A 21,908-nucleotide genomic window follows, 5' to 3' on the forward strand; every position below is an offset into this window, starting at 1 on the left:
CCCCCCCCCCCCCCTCAGCCCTGCCAGAAACGCCTCCATTGGACTCCTTTGTTTACCTCCTTAACATAGTGACATCACTAAGTAACACTCGTGGTTCTATTGGCTAGTTCTCCAATACATTAGGAGGCACTTTCACACCGGAGTACTTTTCCCAGGAATAGTTCCGATAGTTCCTGGGATTTTTCGTTCACACCAAAAAGATCTGGAACTAGAACCTAGTTCATGCAAACCTTTTCACCCCTTTTCAGTCCCGGCTAGAGAGTAGGGACTTTCCTGGGGAGAAAAAGGTTCCAATTTCTGATTGGCTGGGCGAATTGCAAACCACGTCCCGTAAAACTCTGAAAAGTTTTTGTGAAGCCGCCATTTTATTTCCTCGCATTAGCATTATTAGCATTAGCCCAGCGCACCAACGGAGAGAGACTAACTTATGGCAACACAAAATAAAACGTGGGATCGGTGGAGTGATGAGGAGGTGTCTGCGCTTCTGGCGATTTACCCGGGGCTTCGGGTGGAGATTTACTGCCACCCAAAGTCCCGGACTCCGGGGGACTCCGGGACTTCGGGTGGCAGTATACGCCGTGAAGTTGTTTGCGGCCTGCCAGTAAACCTAAAGCAGAAGAAGAAGAAGTGACGTCAGCGGCTTCATTTGCCTAATCCTCCCACCGACTTTTTCCGGTGTGAACGCGATTTACTAGGACAGTTACGGGACTAAAGAGTTCGGCGGGACTAAGTACTGGGAACTAAGTACGGCAAAGTACTTGGTGTGAAAGCGGCTATTGTTCATGATAGATTAAGGGGCAGGACCTCTCTAAGCGGTTGACCAATCACAACCGAGCCGACCAGCTAACCAATCAGAGCAGACTGGGCTCTGGTTTCAGACAGAGGGTGAAAAGAGGTGCTGCAGCACAGGCAGTATGAGAAATACCTTTTTGAACATTAAAGCTTGTAAACCTTTCACAGTAGAGGCACAACATACAAATATGAACCTGAACATTTGCATCATATTTCCCCTTTAAGCCTGCTCTTTAATGTGGAGAGGATCTCGGCCGCCCGATCCCATTGTAGTTAAACTTGCTGTTTCCAGCTCCAATATTTACATGTTATCCATACCTCCACTCTCCCTCCCCCTCCCCCCCTCCCTCCCTCGAGGCTTACTGCTGCTGCTGGTGGGAACAAGAAGAGGTGGAGCCTCGCACTGCCTTGTTCTGCCCTTTATAATGGCAAATGGGGCTAAATTGTTGTCTTCCTGTCATACACACACATACAAGTCAACCCCACACACACACATTTACAGAGGAAGGGGGCTGAAATTAGGCTGTCAGCCTGTGGGGAACCATCATTCCGTCATACCAGCACGTTCCCGCTCTTTTTTCTACCTACCCCTTCTCTTTCCCTTTCACTTTTTTTTCCTGACGAACTTGCGTCCCACTCCTGGCTCGAGGCGAAACTAACATCAACATGGGAAATAATAAACCACCCAGTCTCCACATGGCGCTTTAAAGCAGCATCTGTTTGCGCTCATTAACCTGACTTGTATATATGATTCAGTTTCCCATTCACTCACTCACTTGGCTCCTCACTTTCTCGAACGCTCAATCACCGACTCGGCTACTACACAATGTCTTTCTCTTACACCACTTTCTCCTCTCATTCTGCTCCCACAGCCACTCTCTACACCAGGGGTGTCAAACTCATTTTAGTTCAGGGGCCACATGCACCCAAATGTGGTTTCAAGTTGGCTAGAAAATAAAAATGCATAGCATAATAACCTATAAATAAAGACAACTCCAAATGGTTCCCTTTGTTTTGATGTCAAGAAGAATATTCTTAAAATGTTCACATTGAATGATATATTTTTTAACAAATGTAGTCATTTTACATTAATTTCCACATCTGTGCGGTAATCCTGACACACCACCATACAAACTAAAGTGGGAACTATTAAGAAAAGAGTTTAAGTTATCCCCCTGACTCGTAACATTTCAAAATGTATACATACCCAATACACAAAAATCTGTCATTTTTACACTTTGCAAAGTCATCCGGATTGGAACCTTTGCTGGGACGGTTTTGGCCCGTGCGCTTTATGTTTGACACCCCTGCCCTATACCCCCTTACAACTTTTTAAGTCTACAATAAGTGCACCACAGTTTTAATTTCATGGTCTTCTTGGCGCAACTTAAGAAAGAGCCTTTTCTTCCTCTTTGGATGCATTATGGAGTTGTCCTCCAGCCTTGATCACTGCAGACAAGAGAACCAGTCGAGTCTCTTAACACAGCGCCTGGTTAATGGGGTGAGGGGTGAGGGCACCAGCTGACTGACTGAAAGGCCGTCAGTGTGAATGAAAAGGCCAGCAGACTGGCAGGTTAATATATTCAAAGGAGAGCCCTCGGGGGTACATCAGAAAGCCTCGACCAAAGCTCTGGCACGGTCCGCCCAGCACATGTGTGTACGGTTCAAACACATCGACTTTCCTTTTCTTCTTTTCCTTCGCCAGCTTCTTCTCTCCCTGTTTATCATGCGCTCCATCTGCCTGCACTGTCTGCCATGCCTGATGGAGGGTGTGTGTGTTATCCTGTGCATAGCCCTGTTCACAATCAATCACGTAGAGTATTGTGCTCCATTTGGCTTGTATGCATGTTGGTGTGTGTGTGTGGATGGGCTGTTTGTGATTGGGGCTGAGGGTCAAGCGTGCTGCAGAATAATGTGGGTTGACCACTGAATGATGTCTGAACACACATATACAATCATACGTACAGTAAATCTTTAATTATTATATTTACTATATAAAACAAATAAATAAATGCAGAATAGCTGTATTTTTCTTGCCTTACTTCAATTTCCAGTGTGTTTGTCCCCAGACTTTTAATTTTCTTTTTCATGTGACCTCGAAAATGTGTTTCAAAATAACTCTTATCTTTTGAATTGAAAACATAACATTTCGATAAATGCCAGAATGAAGAGCCCATTATGTCTGTTTGTATTGAAGAACATCTTGAAACAAGGTTATTTTACATCTGCTTCTTCGTGTTTGCGAAAAAATAAATGTTCAGAAATAATGCGGTCTGTGTGATTCAGCTTCTAAATATGTGTTACTGCCTCACAGTTTCTATTGTTTTCAGAGAACATGCCAGCAGTCCCAAAACTATTACTTTCAAAGACTCACTTTGATGTGAAATGACATAAGCCAAATGATTTCAAATGTCCTCACAGTTTTACAATCGCCGTCACACTGAAATAAACCACAACATCAAATGTCTCTCAATAAATGGAAAACAATATAACGTTGCATGTTTTGACTCCCTTTTATAAATGTGGTATTAACAACACATAACGGAACATTTGTGTTTGTTTGCAGGTGGATAACGACACCATCTGGAATGAGGTCCATTCATCCAGCGCGGCTCGTCTGGCCGTGGGCTCCGTGGTGGAGCTGGTCTTCAAAGTAGCATCGGGAGAACTCAAGGTAAATTGGCTTTCTCCACTCCGAATGATCACCAAAGTAATGGCTGAGCTATGTTTTTAGGGATTGGCGTGAGTAAAGGCTAAGTTTAAGAAACATGAAACAAAGATCAGATGTACCCCATCCAAAAAAAGAAAATGACAACAACTTTAAAGGGTTTTATTATTTCAGCCCCTCTTAAAACCACACCTTTAGACTTTAAATTATGTTTTTTACAATTTGTTTGTATTTTAGCAAAAACTGTGTGGTTATTTGGCCATAAGGTTTTGAGGTCTTTTACCAAAAACAATGTAATAATAATACAAATTCATTACATTTACTTAGCGCTTTAACGAATGCTCAAAGCGCTTTACATTACATTGGATATCTCACAGGAGAGCTATTTTTTTTACAAGCTATGCATTTTCAATACTTTTTTCTTGGCTCTATATATTAATATAATAAAAAAATGTGTATTTCTTTCCTCTTTTTTTTTTAACTTTTTTTTATTGTGTAGATCTTTATACACGTTATTACACCTAACGCTTTAAGTCTAGCCTCTCATAGCACTAAACTATCCATCCACACCTCCAAACACCTAGAGAAAAGCAAACCCTCCCTCCACCCTACAGTCTCGTTAGCACCTCCCAGACAGACATCCCCACCCCCCCCTCCTGCTTTGCCCACCAGCCAGCCTTCCTGTGTCTGTGGCGAGGGCTGCTTACTGTTTGAACCCAGCAGGGGGGCCTGGAGCACTGGCACTGCACTCCCCACTAACAGGCCTCTTTTATTAGCATTACACCACAGACACCTGCAGAGCAGCAGTCGCACTTAGCGTTAGCTTAGCACCAACTTACTAACCACAGACTAATGACATTCCTCTGAAGGACATGAGCTCACCATATTTTTCACTATAAATTCTTGCAATCATTACCATGAGGAAATATAGGTCTGTTCTTCCTATATGGAACATTGTGTGATTGGAGTTTAAAAGGATTACACATCCCAGGAGGACAAACCTTGAACTTCAGTCAAACATGAAGAATGTAGGGTTAAAGTTCACAGGTATTGACTTGCCCTCAGCTTAACCTCATCTTAACACATACATGCACATGTGTACACACGCACACACATTCACACACACATGCTTACACACATACAGATGTTCCTCTGAGGATCCTCAACAGCCGAACGACCAAATTCCACCTGTGCCAGCTACTCTCTGAAGTCTACACAGTGCCATAAATCTACTCATGCACACACGACTATCACTCCAAGCAGCGCTTTCTATTCCCCCCTCCCTTCTATCTTAATACATTGTTACGTATTCTCACACACCTACGTACGTACTGTATTATGCGGCTTGAGTTAACCGAGTGTCTGGATCCAGCTGAGGCAGTTGTCTTTACAATAAACTCCCGGCAGGCTGTTAATCCGCAGCAGCTGACTCAACATCATTAGTCCAGCTAGCCTCGCTCCACATCAGCATGGACATCTATCTAATGTCCCCACATAGCAGCGGGTGCCCTGAAAACTGTTGCTTGGAGTCCCGCATGTCCACGCCTGAGCAAAGGTCCCCTTAAATGACCCAGAGTAAGCATATGTTTCTGTATGTGTATCGATACACTTATTGTTTACTCTACCTGTTAGAAAACGTCTTAAATCTTGAACTTCAGATATGGTGGCATTTTTGAAGAATGAATTGTGATAGGATTATGTTTGGTATTGACCGACACTAGAAGGGAAGTTAAAAGATTAAATCATTTTTGCTTTACATTTTTGGGGTCCGAGGAAATGACGGAGTTGGGTCGAAATATATTATTGGAGCTGGAATAATTCTTCCTACTATTATTTCAAAAATTAATCGCGTTTTTTAGGGCCTAAAGGTGTTACGAAACAGGATTTTCTTTTAACACAAAACAATTATTTTACCTTCTTGTCTTCTTCCCTTTTTTCTAATAACATTTGAAGTTTTCAATTATGAACTTTGCCTACTTTTTATTTTTAAATACATGAGGTCTACACTTGTCAAAATGTGCAATATAAACAAACTTGATTTTAGCAGGTTTGAGGTCATACAGAAATAACAAGGACCTTATTGGTTTATCTCCAGTAACAGTTTAACATATGTGAATGATTTTCTTTCCCTCTGACAGAATGGTTTTGCTGTAGTTCGACCACCTGGACACCATGCTGAGGAGAGCACGCCAATGTAAGTACATGAGGAAATGTAACCAGCTCATAGATAAGCTCTAGTCTGTTTTATTGCAGCCCTATTATAAATACATTATTATTATTACACAGTTCCTCCATGCCTTAAATGTATCCAAAATAAAATGTCCGTAAGAACATACAGTGTCTTCCAATTTGCATTCCATGTTGTAATAGTCCTCTGTATAGCACATATTAAAGCTTCTACTTAATTATGCACTGTGGGCATTTAATGTGTTGTTCTTAAAATTAGATTTAATGGCGTGACTGTATTTAAATATTACTAAGCAACCTCTGAAATGTCCAGATTGACCAATCAGAATTGAGTATTCTAATATGCTGTGTAATAATGACTGATAAATGCACTTGCTCTTTTGACCTATAACACTTTTACCTGTGATATCCTTGAATTTACATTAAGGGACAAATAAAGTATGTTCAACTACATTGAATTACTGTCCATTCTCCTTCCAGGGGCTTCTGTTACTTCAACTCAGTCGCCATAGCAGCCAAACTGCTGCAGCAGAGACTCAACGTCAGTAAAGTCCTCATCGTGGACTGGGTGAGTTCAACATAAAACACAATGGGTCATTATTACAAAACAAGCTATTTAGAGAATGCACTCTGGTGTTGTTGCGGTGGCAGTTATTTATGTTGTGCTTTCATTAGTTTTATTTTCTTTCAGAAATTGGTAGGCAAGCTATGTTATGAGAGGATAAAAGGGCTTAAAATATTGTCTATTTAGGTCAGACGCTGTCTCTCTTTTGAAAAATGACAAAGCTGCTCTTCAGCGGCTTCCCTCACTCGTCATGGCCGTTGCCAAAAGCCTTTGAAGGTCCTTTTCATTTCCTCTGTCTGTCACAGGGGAACTTTTAGTGCAGCTAGCGAACTCATTGTCATGCCCGTCCAGCCATCAGGGGACATTTTTAGGACCGGTTTATTAAAGCATTCTTGGGAAAGAGAAAATGAGGTCATTCAACTGATGTTTTTTTGAATAACCTTTGAAGTGTTTTATTGAATCCTGCTGACCATCTTATTTTGACATCAGAGCAGCTGAGGTACATGTCTATCTAGCAGTCTCTGAGCATCATTCAGTTTGTCTTAGTGCACTACGAAGGTCGATTTGTCTCAATATTATTTGTGTGAACAGTTCTTATTTTTCATTTTTGAAAGGTGTTCAAAATGTGCCGATTACACATTTACACACGGATTGTCGATCTGTTCAACCCAATCATCTGATGTCCTTTTGGTGACAAGTCGGCTTCTCTTATGTCTCTAGAGCGGCTCCCTCATTTTTACAAACCTCGCACACCGCTCTCTATGTTACATTTTATCCTAACCCATCCCTTTTCAATGTTTCCAGGACGTCCACCATGGTAACGGTACCCAGCAGGCCTTCTACGCAGACCCCAGTGTTCTCTACCTGTCGCTGCATCGCTTTGATGATGGGAACTTCTTCCCTGGCAGTGGAGCACCTGACGAGGTGGGAAAGGACCCCCAGTCCATCTCTCTGGCTGCCTGTCTCCACAAAGCACAAAGTAACCTGGGTGCCCATGTTTCTTGTGTTGCAGGTGGGCAGTGAAGCAGGCGTAGGCTTCAACGTGAACATGGCCTTTACAGGAGGACTTGAACCTCCCATGGGTGACGTGGAGTACCTGGCTGCTTTTAGGTAAGGCCCTGATATCACATGCTACTTTAGAGAAATATTCTCTCTATTTTTGGTGGTCTAACTGTAGATTTAGATACATTGTGGTGCTAAAATATTACCTATCAAGTATTGGTCCGATGACAAGTTAGCCTCTTGTGTCAACGGACAATATTTCGAGGCACTCGTTTTTTCAAGGAAATATCGAGGCAAAGGCTTCGTCTTTAATGCGGTGTTCCTTTTGTTGCAGTACGATTAGCAAATGTAGACGTAGTCTGGGTTGAGAGGTGACGTTGACAGCTCTCTATACATCTCTGAAAATGAGTGAAAATAAACAAATAAAAGAGAGCAAAAAAAGCTATCCGAAATGGGCACTTGTGTTTTGTACCTTATATTTTTAAACTGTTTACCTCCATGCAACCAAAGCCTGCAAAAACATGATTTGTCAAAACTGCTTGGACTACAAAAGGTAACCACTTCAAAAATAATATAAAAAACAAATAGCAATTGTGTTCCGAAAAGTGCCCTTCTGTTTTGCACATCAGGTTCTTTCTACACCAACTGCTTACCATGCAAATAAAGCCCGCTCAAACATGATTGGTCAATTCTTATCGATCTACAAATCAAAATTGCTCCCCATTTATAAATCTTGTCCAGTTCCGTACAAATTCTGCATTCTAATTTGTGTATAGGTATTATGCTAAAGGTGTTGATGGAGTGCTCTGTAGTGCACCGTTTGACAAACAATCCATTGGGGGCTGTTGAGTATTAAGGGAGCTGCTCCTAATACCAGGCCTGATTTCTATTAGGTCCACTTTCTAGAGCTATTTATAACCTCACACACACAACATACGCACACCCAGCTCGAAAGGCATGGACTCACCACAGACATGTTCATGTCTCATCACCATCTCTGGTTCGCTCTTTGAAGATGAACCCATGTTCGCCACCGTGCGTCCGTCTGGCCCCGTGCCAAACCCTTCAAACCGACAGGCCGCTGTCTTCTCGCAGCCCTCGGCACGCAAACCCCCGGAAGCACACCTCTCTCTGTTAATGCACCCCAGACCCTGTTAATGTGCCCTCACTTTTTATTGTTTCTTTCCCCTTCATCCTCCTCTTTCCACACATGTGTACATAATGCACTGATGACAACCACCTAATATACATATATCATACAGACATTATGTATAAGCCATCACTGAAGCCAGTAGCTGTTGCAGTTTGCCTTAGAATTCCCAATACAATTCAGTATTTACATTCATTTGAAAAAAGCGCATGGCCTGTGTGCTAATGGTATTTCTAACCTGAGATAGCTCAAATCAATGTCTAGCCAATATGATATTCTGCTACAATTCTTCACAAATGTTGTGAATGGCAACGGTTGCAGAATAACTCTCCACAGCTTTCTGTGCTTTCTCTGCATCTCTGGGGCCGCAGAGGCTGCTGTGAAGGGCCACACTTTAGGTTAAATTGAAATAAACATTTACTTTGCTGACTATGCTTTATTTATTAACAATCTATTCTGTCCTTTTTTTAGTTTAATAACAATAGTAACTGCTCGATTATAATGGGCATGTCGGTTTCTTCTAGATTTGCAGTTTATACGTGTTCATTACTAACCTGTGTGCTTGTTGATAATAACTTGTTTATTATTGCTCTTTAAAGTGTTGAACTCTAGCCATTTAGTTAAAATGCAATAAGTATTCAGATTGTTAGTTCCCATGTGGAGCAAACAAAAGGAAAAACAGGTTCCTGCAATTATACTCAAACTAAATTATTCCTAAATAACCACTTTTTTTTAAATACCACACCTCTTTTTTGTAATTGAAGCTTTAAACACTTAAGTGTCGAGCCCCAGATTAGATAACGCTGATGACATCTTCAGGGTTCTTCTTTTTCAAACTTTGGAAAGCCAAAGCCACAGAAGAGATTGTAAAACCTTTTTCACTGGCTGCGTTTTACTCCTTGTGATGATGACTTTGAATGTCATGTTTAAAATTGGAGCGCCCCTTTTAAGTCTTGCAAACACATTATGTTGGAGATGTTTCATCTGTATTTGAGCTGATATATTCTTATTAAGGTATGCAGTGCACTTCAGTTAAACCAGCCCACTTTGTTAACATCAAATTCAAAACCCTTTTTCACACAGTAGTTTTAGTATGTTTGGTCATGGCTGCATGCATGTGGAGAGGCTTTAACTGTGTTTGTGTGTTTTGTTAATGTAATTGTAGGCTATTAAATGAAAATAATGGAAGCAGTCCAAAGATATAAAGTAAAAGAGAACTCCAGTTTTGGGTGTGTTTCACCTTGGACCCTGGTGCCATTAATCCCCCGAGGCTGTAGAAGTATAGGACAATTCATATGCCCCAGAGGACAGCAGCAAACCTGTCTCACAGCTCATATATCTACCACACACACACACACACACACACACACGCACACGCACACGCACACGCACACGCACACACACACGTAAAGCACGAGCTCATCAAAATGCAGAGAATCCTGGTTTTCATGATTGAATGAACACAGATGCACAAATGCTCCCACATGCAGCTTTCACATCAACGCGTTTACAACAACATGTGGAACGACACCTGATGCACACAGCCTCTCGTTCTCTTTGAATCTCATTGTTTATCTGTGTGTTGCGGTCCTCTTCTTCCTCTCTCCCAGTATATGGAACGGGATGCGTCCCTCGCAGCCAGCACCTTCCCATTCCTCCACTGGCCTGTGCCACGTTGCATTTGCAGGGGATCAATTCTGAGCCTCCAGAAAGCACAGAGAAAAAAGATAAGAAAATTGGCCCTAATGAAAACCAGAAGCCCCGCTCTCTCTAGGAGTAAGCGTAGAGACGAGAGAGAGAAGCGAGAGAGAGAGAGAGAGAGAGAGAAGAGAGAGGAGGAGAGAGAGAGGAGAGAGATGAGAGAGGAGAGAGAGAGATAGAGAGGAGCTAGCGAGCTAGCGCTCTCTCTAGCTCTCTCTCTTCTCTTCTCTCTCTCTCTCTCTCTCTCTCTCTCTCCTCATCCTCCTCCCCTCACTCCCTACTTTGCCATGAACTTGGAAAGACGAGAGAGGAGGAGAATTAAACTTAATTCAAACCAGCTCTCCGCAGAGCCAGATGACAGGGCTTTGAAGTGTAAGTGTGCGTGTGTGAGTTTTTCACTCTTATTCTCTCTCTCCTCTACGGCTCTCCTCAACTTTTCTTTTTTTTATGAACGGAGAGGAAAGCCTTGAAGTTCGCAGATTAACCTTTTGTTGACCGGTTTGATGCTGCTTTTAAAGAACATAGTGTAGATTTTATTTTCGAAAAAGGGTTCTCCTAACTGAGGTTTTATTTCTCCAAACACTTGCTGTTATGCCTTTGCACAACAGAAACTCAACATAAGATGTGATTACACTTTGTTTAAGGGGCCCTATTATGCTTTTTGGTGCTTTCCCTGTTCTGTAGTTTGTTATATAGGTTTAGTGCATATCAATGGTTTGCAAAGGCTTAAATCCCTGTGTCCCTTCCGCCCGCCTGAAACGCCTCCATATTACTCGTGCTTCTTTTGGCTAGCACTCCAAAACATTTTGCATGATATGCTAAAAGGCGGGACATCTCTTAGTGTTTGACCAATCACAACAGAGCCGGCCAGCTAACCAATCAGAGCAGACTGGGCTCTGGTTTCAGACACGGGGTGTTTCTCAATCGCGAGTACGCTTGCTTGGTAGCACATGTCTGCCGAGCATCTTGCTTCAGAAGTGAGTCAAGAATACTACCTGGCATTTGGAAAACAAAGAGTGGAACAGGCGAGCAAGTGTGCAGGTGTGCGTCATATGAGAGGCCCCGCCTTACATCTTCCGCCACAGATTTGGGGAAATTGGTCTGTGCGCAAAGCATTGTGGGGATTTTAAGACCGCGGAGTCTACTCATGTGCAGCCTCGATATTTCTCCAAACGGAGTACGCCGGGCTCGGTAGATTTCCAAGTATGCTGGCGATTGGAACAGTACTTCGGCGGCACTCGATGACGTAGTATGCTTGAAATAGTGGCTCTGAAGCAGCTTTACTCGCCATTGAGAAACGGCCAGAGGGTGAAAAGAGGTGCTGCAGCACAGGCAGAATGAGAACAATAAAGAGCTTTTTGAGCATTAAAGCATGGAGACATGTCACAGTAGAGACACAACATACACATAAGAAGCTGAAAATGAGCATTATAAGGCACATTTAACTTCTTGAAGTGATAACATATGAGTTAGTTAGAATATTAAATAAATAATTGATTTTATTGTATATATTAACATACAACCCTAAAGAAATTAATACTTATCTTACATCTGTTTAGAAATATGAAATGCTTATCTGCAGCTTGCGGTCCACCACCAATGCCACATTTCAGCCCTTTGCTCCCCATGTTAGAAACCTGGAGAGCATTGGATATGAAGGCATAATCAAGATGTGGAAAAAAGATAAATTAGGGACTAGAGTAATCACACAAAGATGATAGTCTTTAAAAAGGAAGTTTTCCTTGGCTCAAAATGTTACCACCATGCCAAGAGCTACTGCAGTAATAACCGGTGTGAGCATATTTGTGTGCACTTGAAATCCTGTTGGATGAAAATTGCCAAAAGCTAAATGCGCCCATCAGGATCAGAAAAGCAGTAATTTTGAGAAGAAAAAATTGAATAAAAAAGGCACTTACTGGGTTATAGCCTTGTGAATTTAATAGACTAATGAATACAGTCCAATTTTAGGAAGGCTTGATCGGCAAAGGGAGATTGTATATTTGTACAGAGGGAATAGTTCAGTCTTTTTTTTCCTAATGCATCACATTACCCTTTTTTGTTCAGTTTATCGACAAGATTCTGCTCACCTACCATTACAAACACACTTTGGCAGCTACTGTTATGGCTTTTTGGTGTTTTCCCTTTCCTGTAGTGTGTTATATAGGTTGTGTGCATGTACATCTAGCTTGGAACACTATGCAAAAAACATTGAAACTGAGCATTTTGATTCCCTTGCATCATTTTAAAGCACGGCTGGATGAAATGTTATTAGATACCTGTCACTGTGAATAGGTTGCTAATTTATACTCCTGTAATTATGTTGTGATGTCCTTTTTGTTTTCTGTTGTTTTTATGTGTAACCAATGTACCGCAGGTCTCCCTTGAAAAAGAGATCGTTGATCTCAATGGGATTTTTTTAACCTGGTTAAATAAAGGCTACAAACAAAACATAGTCTGAAAAGGCTAAAATCCCAAAGTTCCCTCCTGAGGGAGTTTCTTTCCCAGACACTACCCTCCTTCCTGAGATGCCTCCATTGGACTCCTTTGTTTATCTCCGTAACATATTGACATCACTATGAAACACTTGCGCTCCTATTGGCTAGCACTGCAACATATTGTACGTGATAGACTAAGGGGCGGGAGATCTCTAAGCAGTTGACCAATCACAACATTGCCGGCCAGCTAACCAATCAGAGCACACTGGGCTCTGGTTTCAGACAGAGGGTGAAAAGAGGTGCTGCAGCACAGGCAGTATGAGAAAATAAAGAGCTTTTTGAACATTAAAGCATTGAAACATGTCACAGGAGAGGCACAAAATACTAATATGAACATGAACAACAATACACAAGTAAACATGCATATTTGTTCAGCCTTAAATTCTTTCAGGTCACAAGCCCACATATACATTTCATTAAACCTTAGATGTTTCAGAATACACTCAGTTACAATGCAATAGCTATCCTATAAGGTTATCAATAAACAAATCCCCAACTACAATCAAATGCTTTCCCGTGTTATCCAAGGCTCTAGAACTAGGACAAGAAAGGTTCCTATTTCAAGTAGAGTGGTATAACAGACATTTTAAATTAAATGTTTTCTAGTTTTAGAAATAAACATTATTGCAATGGGCCAAGCAGAAGCACATTTAGGATTAGTTGATTTCCAGAACAGCAACAGTGCCTTTTTGGTGGTTAGAATTACTTTTTATGTCTATGCACTTGTGACACAGATTTAGTTTCGATGAAACTCATCCTAATTATTGTCTGTCATTACAGTCTAAATATAATTTTAAAGTAATTTGGCAGATGCTTTAAAGTCTAAGAAGATGAGCCTGATGATGTCATGCTTGGGAAGCTGAAAATTATAGGACCCAAGTGTTTTTCGGGCCCTGCTTTAAGGATTTTCACGATTTTAAACTGCTTCATGACTGCGACTCCTCAGCTGATACTGATACATGCACCTGTTGCTAAGTAAACCAAACAATACTAAACAAAAAGTTTACAATCCATGCTTTCCAAAGTAATTCCACTCACGGAAAGATCTAGGTGTGAGAGCCAGCATTGGTTTAGATTGCAACCTCTTCACTCACGGTGCCCCGTAGCTTTGCTCACTCGTAAACTCTCCCCTCCCTTAATTAACAGAGAGGCTTTTTCATCTCCACATACATACCCTCTGATTCACACACTTAGTCTTCACTAAAACCACGAGTTTCCCTTCCTGCCAGCCTGCTAATTGATTACTGTGGGTTTTTATTTCCTTAAATGTTAGGATGTTATTCCAAGGGATGGGGCTATAACTGATGACACCAGCAGGATTCCTCATCGTGGCCAAAGTTGTCTCTGTTTGTGTTCAAGTTTAAAGAGGGGGGTTAGGGGAGGACCTCAGTTGTTAAAGTATCCTTGGCGGTCAAGGTTTCCCCAATGCGCCGTGTGTCAGCCCAGATGCACGCCTGTGGCCAACTCCCTTTAGTGTGGGGTCTTTTATGGACCAAATGTTAATGGCCAAGGATGTGTGTGAATGTAAGTTATTGAGTAAGGGAGAAAGAGGAGGGAAACCTTCAACACATGTGATAAAATCTGAAACTAGAGCTAAAAAGTCTGATCGTTAATTTCACTTAATTTTGTAGCGTGTGTTGTTGACTCCCTTTTAAAGCTCTTGAACTGATGGAATAACAAATCATGTTAATGTATCATTTTAAATCTTTCATCCACTCATTCATGAACTTACTAAATCTGAATGATTCCATGTTTTCATTTTAATTCCTCCCCCTAGGTTTCTATTTTATTTTATATTTCCATATACTGTAGTTTTAACTCTGTTACTCAACTTTGTTTTTCCTCCTTCCTATTCCTTCATCTTCTTACATGATGTTTTTCTCTGAAATATTGCCAGATGCATGCTAACACAGAGTGACGCACGCACACAGTGTATCCTTTTCTGTCTGGGACTACCAAAAAGCTCCTAATACTACCTCCCGCCTCTCCCTCAGACAGCTGTGTGTACGCATGGGTGTTGTGTTGTGGCGGGGGGTGTGGTCTGTGCAGTTGAGGGTTATAATTTGGTGGTAGAAAAGGGCTGGAAAAAACGGTGGCCTCCGGAGTTCAGGGCACGCTGCTTGCCCACAGCCGGCAAACCATCACCATGTTCCTGAGGTCGGCAAAGTACAGAGGACCTACGACGGAACCCTGTGGTACTCCGTCACTCGCCGACCTCAGCAAAACACTGCTCGCCCAAATATCCCAGACCCCCGGAAAATAATGTGTAGCCTCTGAGCAAATCAGAGCAAACCACTGGTTTTGCAATTTGGGAAGTCTATAACTATTTACTCATGAGTCATTATATATTTTTCTTAAATACATATATTTCCTTTTCTAGAATTGGATTAATGTCTTTCATTAAAAATAAAAAAAAGTCATGTCTACCTCCTAAAACTGTTTTATGAAAGTTCTGTCAAGCTAGTCTAATTTCATGTGATGTGATCTAATTAAGCAATAGCTCACGACAGGCCGTGGTATATGCTCATTATATCACAGCTAAGGGGCGTGGTTTGGCCCGACGCGAAGCGGAGGGTCGACAACCCCCTTAGCTGTGATATAATGAGCATATACCACGGCCTGAAGTGAGCTATTGCTTTTATAAAACGGTTACCAAGTGTGGCAATATGAAAGAAAAATACACACTCTAATTTAAATAGTTTTTATTAGTAAATAATGATGTTCAAAATAAAATAGTCCCTCTGTTGCCTTCTGCACGAAACATAGTGCGAGGTGGTTGCTATGCAACAACACTAACAACAGCTAGCGAACATATTAGACAGAGAGCGTTGATCCATTATTTGGCTATTTATTTACATTAATGTGTATGTTGCCGTTTATTGTGCACCCACTGAAAAACTGTCCAGCATCAGTAGCATGGCTAACGTGGTTACTTGTATAGGCTGAGGTTGTTCTAGGCTGTTGCTTTGCGTGGCGAGAATATTGCTCCACTTTCTCCGGTCCCCGAGATTCGGCTTCCAGTAGCTCTGGAGAGAGCTTTCGCACCTGTGGCCACTAACGGTCATAATTTCTCTGCTTTGTTTCAAGACCCGCATCAGAAAGCTTTTGAATGGTGATACTTTTCCAGTTTGTCGACCTGCTCTTCACGTAGCTCTACATGTCGTCGTTTAGGTGCTTTTTGTTCTGGAGATAGGCACTCCTCAATCCACTCCTCCATAGTAAGACCCCCCCCCCCGGAGGTCGAAGTTAATCTTAAATGTTTTTGCGGACCTTTTTGATTACAGATTTGAAAACATCGTTGCTTGCTTTAAAAGTAGCACAATTCATTATGTCAAACCTTGGAAAGTATCTAAATATCCCTGCCCTAATGCCAAAGGAACTGCACACTGAATATGTTTTTGCCGTTTGATGTCTATGTCTGGACCGTTGCGTAAAAAGGAGGGTTTCTGCCCCGTTACTTCTCCGCTGCTTTCTTGTTCCAGTTTGAAAAGCAAACTGCAAGCAGTTTGCTTTTCAGCCCAACTGTATACTGTTTTTCTCAGACGCGGAGGGATACTGAGTTGTTGTGAAAAGTAACTTACAATTCTACCCGTGGTATACGCTCAGTATACCACGGCTAAGAACCAATCAGATTGCTTGATTTTACTTGTCCGTTTTATAATCTTGTGTAGAACACAAATATCATATGATGGTTGTTTTTTCCAACAGGGTCATAAACCAGACTTTGTTTTCTAACCACAATTTACAGTGAATCACAACACAGTCATACTGTTCAGTGGATTTATGTGTATGTCCTACCAGCTGTGTGTTATAGGAAGGTTATACACAAATGGCACTCTTTGACCACACCTATCCAGGATCAGAATGATTGTGCACACTTAACATACACACACATGCAATTAAATCCATCCTTCAATTTCTCCTCTTTACTTAAATATTTTGTACTATATTGTTTCCTCAAACTTACGAAAGACTGTTGTCATTATCAAATATATAGTAATAAAATATAAAGTAAAATATATGTTTAAGGGTAAATTGATGACATTTCTTTTAAAGGTAATTTCACTTAGTGATGCTAAAAGAGGCAAGGACCATAGACATTGCCCTCTTCACTTCTTGTATCCCTTGATTTTCTCTGTATGTTCAGCTCTGACTGACAGGTTGTTAAACTTGCACCATTTTTTATCTTGGCTCTATAGGCTTTGTTGTTTTGATAACTCTTGTGAGCGGGTTTGGGAGCAATTTTCATATATGCAGCTTAACAACTGCTATTAAGTTTTTGATTCCAAAAAAAATGTGCAGTTAAAATTCCAAGCTAAACAACACATTTTGGATCAGTTCATGTTTGGCTACATGTAGCCCAGTTAATTTGTCATTCAGCCAGCCTATTAAAAATAAGTTGCAGCTGCAACAATATCTGTTAATGAAATGCAGCAAGACTTTTTAATAGTCACATCCTTCTAAATCAAGACTATCAGCAATCTTCCTTAAAGAAGATGTGTTATGTTCTCTGAGGGGAGGCTCACCTTCCCACACTTTGAAAACCCCTGGCTTATACGACCTCTCTTATACAATCTCGGCTATAAATATATTATTTTGTTGACATTGTTTTTCTCTAGGACGGTGGTTATGCCGATTGCCAACGAGTTTGCCCCAGACGTGGTTCTGGTATCTTCAGGCTTTGATGCGGTCGACGGACACGCTCCACCCCTGGGAGGATACAAACTCACAGCCAAATGTAAGTGCTCACCACAGTTACCCTGTTAATCATTCTCTGTTTACTAAGCCATACATACACATTTGCTAAAATAACTTGCATACAAATTTTGATGCATGAGTCTCACACATGTTGTTAATATCACTTTGCCTGTGCAATTTAACAGGAACGACTGACAGACGCACAAACACAAGCCCCTGTGTTTATTTGTTCCTTCTGACTTTCAGATTGAGACCTTGGCATGCAAGCAAAGAGCTTGTCTAAAATCTCAAATAAGAGCAGGGGTCTTGGTAGTTAAGGGGGTGATATGGGTGGTTAGAGAGGATTGCAGGAAAAGGGGAGAATTTAGGGGAGAAAAAAGTATGTCCCAATGCATATATCAAAGCTCCCCCCCTCCTGAAAGAAAAAAGATCAAAGACTGTGACCAAGCCTAAATGCAAAGCCGCGTTTATTAAAATTAAACCTGGCTCATATTATAGTTTGTGTTTTGGCCCCAAGTAAATCCATCGTTCACTCTCTTCCTCTCTCTGATGCAGTCACTCCTTTTCTCAAGCCTCCTATTTCTCTTTTTTTCTTTGATCAATATCCAAAAAGGAAGTTAGAGCTTGAACAGCAGTATTCATTCTTTTTTTTCTCCCTCCCTTTCTTTCCTTGCCCTCTATTTGCTGTCATTTCCTGTGCATCCAGGCTTCGGCTACCTGACCAGGCAGCTGATGGCTCTGGCAGGCGGTCGCTTGGTGCTTGCCCTGGAGGGGGGTCACGACCTCACAGCCATATGTGATGCCTCCGAAGCCTGCGTCTCTGCCCTGCTTGGCAATGAGGTAAGATGAGAGCCGAGAGGAGGAGAGATAGATTTCTATCAAAATAACCCAAAGCAAGGCACTAAGACTCAACAAATACATACATATGAGATCAAATATGGACTGAAGTTTATGATGTGAGTACTCCAAACATAAACATGTAGGGCCTGGTTAATCCCTGCTGCGTAAAAAGGCATATTACTTTTGTAATGTGGGTAATTCCCTGAAACTGTAAATGATTTAGATTGTACAATTACTGCTATAAGATATGCAAGGAAACTTTGTGGTTTTAAAAGTCAGTTCAAATGAATGAATCAATAAGCAATATTAACAGCCACATCAGTGTAGTTTTATGTTTGATTGCTTTGAAGTGTACATGCAGGGCTTCAAGCAGATGAAGAGCATCTGGTTTATTTGTCTTGTCAGCGTGAAATGTTTAGGTCACTCAACTTGCTTCTAATTTTTATTCCCGGCTACATTTCCAGAAGCAAGTCATTGAGTGAGCATACAATTCTAATTAAAATGTTTCACATTCATTCTTACGCTAGAACTGAATGAACACTTAAGAGAAGATGGCAACGAAAATGTCTTAAACCGCCAAACACATTAAGGGTTCAGGATAAGGATTTGATGGACTTGTTACCTAGATATCTCAGAAAACAGTACTCTTTTACATGGGCCAAAACCATCTCTTCCACTCAGAGAGGAAGTCAGCGCAACACACACACACACACACACACGCTACACAAAGACAGACACACGCACAAACACGTCAGAGGGAAAGGATTTCCAGGCAGAAGGTTAATTGTGGGAGTGTGTCGGTTGGGCCATGGAACAGAACAAACATCGGCGCTCTGTGATTCATGGCGCTAAACAGAATAGCATCTCCTCAAAAACGCCCACTCTTTTCTTCCAGCTAATGAAGAGGCTGGAGTGCTTTTTTGGACAGGCTGCTCAGACTCTTTTTCTCCCTCCATTATCATGGGTCCAAGATATCTCAGTGCTTATATTTTCAGGACTACTGAATTGTGGTACCGTATGAAGATTATGAAGCTTAAGGGCAATAGAAGAGTTTGTGAGAATGATTTGTGCATACTTGTGTCTCCAAAGTCCACTCGTAATCTGTTGCTATTTTGACCACAAACCATTTGATCTCTTAACACTAAAACTGGACAAAAAAATGCACTTTTATTTTGTGGCGTACAGCCAGATAAGAGTGAGAAAGTTGTTTTGTACCTCGCCTCGCTTTTTCTAACCTTGCCAAGTTATTTTTATTGAGTGTGTCTGAAACTGTTGTGGGATAGATGCTGTGGCTTGAGGGCTTGGAACTCTATGCATCCTCAGTGAGTTTGCTGTGATTACACGTTTTGTCTTTAAAAAGTCATCACATGTCGCTAGGGTCTATCAAATTAATTTAAAGGAGACCTATCATGCTATATTTAAATGATATATTGTAGGGCCATACCTATATAAGCTATATTTATACGTTTTCTTTTTCAAAATACCAAACAGATCATGCATTTTAGCCATGCCTCATTTTGCTCTATTTTGCTCTCCTCCACCCTGTCTTTGCATGCACTGCAGCTGACCACGCCCCCCTGCAAAGGAGGGGGCCGAGTTGCGAGCGTCATGTTACCATGCTGTTATCATGCCACGGCAACCTCTCATTCCCCTGATTGGTGGAGAGTTGGCCATATAGGCAGAGCTCCTCGTCACTGACTTTTCAAATCTGGATCAGTTTTTATCAGATCCGTTGCAGCCCCGTTTTTAGAGATTTTGGGTATGGAGGAAAAGAGAGAGGGTTGTGTTTTCTGACACTTGGTGAGTTCCCTGGAACACCGGGGACACATATTCATGTATAAAAGACGTACAAAAGTGCATTTTGCATGATAGGTCCCCTTTAAATGCTAAATGTGGATGCAACATTCCCAGATATGTTCAAAGACCATTTTTTAAAATTACACCTTAGAGCACACATGTCAAACTCAAGGCCCGCGGGCCAAATCCGGCACGTGGTGGATTTAATTTCGGCCCGCAGGATAATTTCTAATTACTATTAGATCTGGCCCGCCGGTATATTGCACGCACACCTTCACTCAATCCTGAGGATTTCCTCAGCTCAGAGCCTGACCCCAAACATTGATGAACTTGCACCCAAGATGAGATGCCTAGTATCTGGCTTGAACTAGCATCACAGAGCAGCACACTGAGTTTACATGGATGTTTCCTTTTGCACTTGTTTTCTTGAGACAACAGGGAATGTTTGTTTTTTTCTTTGAGGGAAATATTTTTGTTGAAGCTGTTGTTGGCCTGTGGAAAAATGTAATCATAAGAAATGACTCCGCAAAAGCTGCAGATAGAGCCATAAGAAATGAATGCAACTGATTATTTAATGTTTAATGTTGTTTTTATAGGCAATCATTTAAGCTTTGTTAGTTCCAGGTTCAATATGTGCAATAAGTTCATTTCAATAGGTTTTGCAATAAACATTGAACCAGTCCGGCCCTCGACTAGTACCCATTTTTTAATTCTGGCCCACTGTGTATTTGAGTTTGACACCCCTGCCTTAGAGCAATAATAATAAAGTAAAGAGAACAAATGGTGATCTATATGAGAACAAATGGTGATCTATATTTCCCCATATGTAGCTCAACCATTAAAGCAATCATAACCAAGTTGACACCAAGAATTCCAAATAATCACCTCAAATCAAGATTGAATAATATCCAGAAAGACACGATTGCATTATTTTCATTTATTTAAAAAAAACTGTAAAAATGTTGTCCCGGGAAACGGCCTGCCACAACCACCCTGTGTGCTGGTTGCATTGGAATGGCAGGTGTACCTGCTAAAGCCATCAGCATATGCCCAGTGAGACATGCAGGACAGTTATACTAATGCATAAGGGTATACGCTTCTCATTATGTTCATACAACACTTTACAGAGCATAAAGTGGGACTTGTTGTTGGCTCATCATAATAAGCTGTAATGATGAATCGATGTAGAAACGTAAAATACAGTTTTGCGGTATGGTTAAAGATTGATAGTCTTGCTATTGTCTTTGTTTCAATATTGCCTAACATTAGCGCTTATTAAGTTTACACTTAAAAAATTCAGAAAGCATTCGCCCTTCCATTGCACAGAAAGAATAGTTGTTGTGGTCAGTTTGATCTATCCAATGAAAAATGTCCGACTTCCAAACATATCAAGCTTGTGTGAAAGAAAAGTTAGCAACTGGATGTGTTTATCTCTGAATCAGTTTCTGCCTTGTTGAAGGTGGTATCTGTGACTTCCTAGAACTCTTGTTCCAGTCCTGCAGACAGCTAGAGCTATAAATGGGTTCTTGGAATCGTTAAAAGACAAGAAAAAATGACATGACCTTGTTCCATGTGGATCTTGGAGTGAGTGCAAAACAAACAGAACAATAAAGAGGATCACATTAATAAAACTCAGTGACTGAGACCAACCAGTCCATCGTGTTGTGCAAGATGAAGAAATTGATCAGACAGATGATCCAAGTGACACTGGACAGAGAAAAAGCACTATGACGTGCCAAACCTGTGAAAGAAAACAAACAGCTCTGCTCAAGCAAAGTTTTGCATAAGAGAGGAAATGCATGAACTTGAGGCTTAATCTAATAACTTAACTCTGTTTACCTGCCCACTGATGACTCAAAGTTATTCAGAGTTACATTGCCATTACAGCTGGTAAGGATTCAGGAATTCAAGGACACTCGGGCAGGGCGGATGCTTTTAGCTGTCACGGAGGTTTGTGCTCAGGACTTCCAGTTGGAAGGACGCTCTCTCGTTACTCACAGCACAGCCCTGCTG

The 21,908-nt window shown here is 41.3% G+C and overlaps 1 protein-coding gene across 4 annotated transcripts in view; it reads left to right on the forward strand.

Moving 5' to 3' along the window:
• The window catches only part of LOC117485939 (histone deacetylase 4-like), a 164,002-nt gene that overhangs the window by 130,250 nt on the left and 11,844 nt on the right, over nucleotides 1–21,908 (forward strand). For all 4 annotated transcript variants that reach the window (XM_034134645.1, XM_034134647.1, XM_034134646.1 and 1 more), the window contains 7 exons: nucleotides 3,359–3,466; nucleotides 5,599–5,654; nucleotides 6,128–6,215; nucleotides 7,017–7,136; nucleotides 7,225–7,322; nucleotides 17,180–17,298; nucleotides 17,965–18,098. In XM_034134645.1, the coding sequence (XP_033990536.1) occupies nucleotides 3,359–3,466; nucleotides 5,599–5,654; nucleotides 6,128–6,215; nucleotides 7,017–7,136; nucleotides 7,225–7,322; nucleotides 17,180–17,298; nucleotides 17,965–18,098 (723 nt within the window). The remainder of the gene's footprint in view (nucleotides 1–3,358; nucleotides 3,467–5,598; nucleotides 5,655–6,127; nucleotides 6,216–7,016; nucleotides 7,137–7,224; nucleotides 7,323–17,179; nucleotides 17,299–17,964; nucleotides 18,099–21,908) is intronic.

This window comes from Trematomus bernacchii, unplaced genomic scaffold (genome assembly GCF_902827165.1).
Source record: "Trematomus bernacchii unplaced genomic scaffold, fTreBer1.1, whole genome shotgun sequence".
Taxonomy (NCBI): Eukaryota; Metazoa; Chordata; class Actinopteri; order Perciformes; family Nototheniidae; genus Trematomus; species Trematomus bernacchii.